Source organism: Solanum pennellii, chromosome 4 (assembly GCF_001406875.1).
Source record: "Solanum pennellii chromosome 4, SPENNV200".
NCBI lineage: Eukaryota > Viridiplantae > Streptophyta > Magnoliopsida > Solanales > Solanaceae > Solanum > Solanum pennellii.
The window spans coordinates 22,092,633-22,095,262 of record NC_028640.1 but is presented as its reverse complement, the minus strand read 5'-3'; the positions used below and the strand labels follow the sequence as shown (position 1 = coordinate 22,095,262).

Below are 2,630 nucleotides of genomic sequence, written 5' to 3'. Positions count from 1 at the left end.
GTTAAAGATGGAACTGTACAGGGAGGGGAGGGTAGCCATTAATGGAGTTAGAGGAAATGTATGTTTTGTTCCAGTTGAAGGCAGGGAAGTTTAGGTTTTACTTTTTTTTTTACTTTAAAATAATTTTTATTTTTTTTACTTTATAATATAATGTTTAAATAATTTTTTGGATTAAAAAATAACACATGTCATTATTTGATTGGTCAAATTGACATGTCAGCGCGAGTGTATTTCACACACCTCTATTTTTTGTTTATTCTCGAAAAAATGTTCAAATGGTTCAAATTCAGAATGGTTAAAGTGTTCAATAGGTAATACGTCTAGTTGAGGTGTCTAAATGAATAATCGGAACAAATTTGAGTGGCCGCATATGACTTTGGCCTTTTAGAAAGGGTCCTACCATCTTAAACAGATACTCTTACAAAGTACTTTTTTTTATTTATTTTTTATTTTTTTAACTTTAGAATTGTATGAGTTAAATAGTGGCAAAATATTATACCTTTAAGGGCTTTTTTGAATAGGCCAAATTTCCACTACCAAATTACTATGGATTCTTTTAAAATTAATCTATTATAAACATTGTATGTATGGAGTATATTGAATTTCGTTTTATAAGAAGCATCCTTCTAAAAGGGAAATAGGACTTAGCTCGGTAGGTTTTAGTATCAGAAATGCTGAAGTAGACCTAATAAGTGCCATGTGTAAGAGATTACCTGTGTGCGCAAACACATAATTTCAGAAGCCACAACAATAAAGGAAAGATTGGAATGATGTAGCAGTTACAAACTCACTCACAATAAAGAACAACTTGGAAGGTTGCCTTGGAGTGTGGCTATGGAGGTTAATGTTAAAAGTGTGCTAAGAGATAAAAAGAAATTTCTCGTGTGTTGTTGGGGCTGCAGATAACAGTTGGCAGGAAGATTCTAATCTAAGACAAGTGACATCAGATCAACAACTATTCAAACGAGTATCAACTGAGAAACATTGTAGACATTTATTTAACACACATAAGTTGCACTTCAATCAGAAACACTAAATCCTTACTGTGTGTGTGGTATCAACATATTGGAGTAGCAGTGAACTAGTGGTGACAACAAAGGCTTGCTTAAGCAAAACTGGAACACTGAAAATCTTCGTGTTCATGTACAGCAGCTTTAAAAGATGGAAGAAAGGTTCTCAATTTCATTATCCATAGACTATTGCACTTGTTTGCTGGGATAATAATGACCAAAAGGAGGAAGGAAAAAATCCTACATGCCTCTAATTATGATATTACTTTGTTAGATATCTTAATGTAATTTAGGAGTCCTCTGAGGGCCTTCCCACTGTCAATGGCTTCTCTGGCTCTATCAAAGGCTGCACTTATGTCTTGAGCTCCATCAGACCCAAGCAAATGGTCAACCATTCCAGCATTTAAAACAATTCTATCGTAGGCTGGACCTTTCTCACCACGTAAAGCTGCTAAACCCAACTCTATATTCCTTGCAACCTAAATGAATGCAGAAATAAACGGAGTATTAAAAATCCTGATTTTCCTTGAGATAAAAGCCCAAGGAGGTAGCCTACAAGTTGAGAGAGAAGCAATTAAGTTGAAACAATCAAACTCATCTTCTTCACATAAATTATGCTCATTTGAGAGGGTAGCAATCATGTTAAGACGATCAGCCTAGTCTTCCCTTCAGTATAGAAATTTTAGATCCCAATCTAAGCAAAGATGATGTCTTACACATAATTAACTTTACAGAAGCAATGATCATTTATACTTTTTTAGAATTGATGTGCCACAAATAGAATAGTCAAATTATACAATGACCAAGAGCAATCAGTGTCACATGCAAAATGATAACTGAAAGCTAGCAGGTATTTAGAAGTTGTGTCGGTTCTATAGCAGGTATTTAGAAGTTGTGTCGGTTCTATCTTTTTGGTAATTAACCCATTAAGTACCTTTCAGAAAGGTACATCAATCTTAATAACCGATACATCTTCAACATTTTAACACCATCTCTTAGCTTTTATTACTTAAAAATAGTCTCACCATGATATTAATAAGAGAAAAGGAATAGTTTGTCCATATTTTATGCCTTTAAGATAATCAGCAAGCTAAATAAATATCACTTACTGATCTGACAAATTTTTATACTAAAAATACAAATCAAAACCCGGTAACCGAAAAAACATTTGGAAGAGAACAAGAGAGATGGAGCTTACAGATCTATCTGTTCTTGGAGTATCTGTGGATGCAAAGCCATAATCACTAGCATTCACCTCAATATTGAAACTCTCACGTGATACACCTGCGACATCTTAATAGGCTTGAGCTTGCAACTCAACACAGACGGTAAAGGATAAAATCACTGACAGTACAGTAAACACGTACCATCAACTGCACAAGCAGGTGCCAAATTCACTGAGCGAAACCCTGAGCAATAATTCACAGGAAGTCCTTTTGATGCATTTGCTGACCGCAACCTTGTCGTCATTGAAAGTGCACCTTCCTCGCCCTAAAGATGCAAACATATACAGAGATTACATGAAATCAATGCCTGCACGAGTTTACTCAGGTCAGAGATGATAAAAGACAGTGGATGGTTCATCCCCCACTACTTCCCAACCCACCCCCCCACCCCCAC

The 2,630-nt window shown here is 35.5% G+C and overlaps 1 protein-coding gene across 2 annotated transcripts in view; it reads right to left on the bottom strand.

Moving 5' to 3' along the window:
- Positions 1 to 970: 970 nt before the first annotated feature.
- Positions 971 to 2,630, bottom strand: part of LOC107017936 (anthranilate phosphoribosyltransferase) — an 11,888-nt gene continuing 10,228 nt past the window's right edge. The window contains exons 8-10 of one of the 2 annotated variants that reach the window (XM_015218233.2): positions 2,378 to 2,501; positions 2,209 to 2,303; positions 971 to 1,489 (exon numbers count right to left, since the gene is read on the bottom strand). In XM_015218233.2, the coding sequence (XP_015073719.1) occupies positions 1,265 to 1,489; positions 2,209 to 2,303; positions 2,378 to 2,501 (444 nt within the window). In that variant the 3' untranslated portion in view covers positions 971 to 1,264. The remainder of the gene's footprint in view (positions 1,490 to 2,208; positions 2,304 to 2,377; positions 2,502 to 2,630) is intronic. The other variant, XM_015218234.2, reaches the window with a different exon arrangement.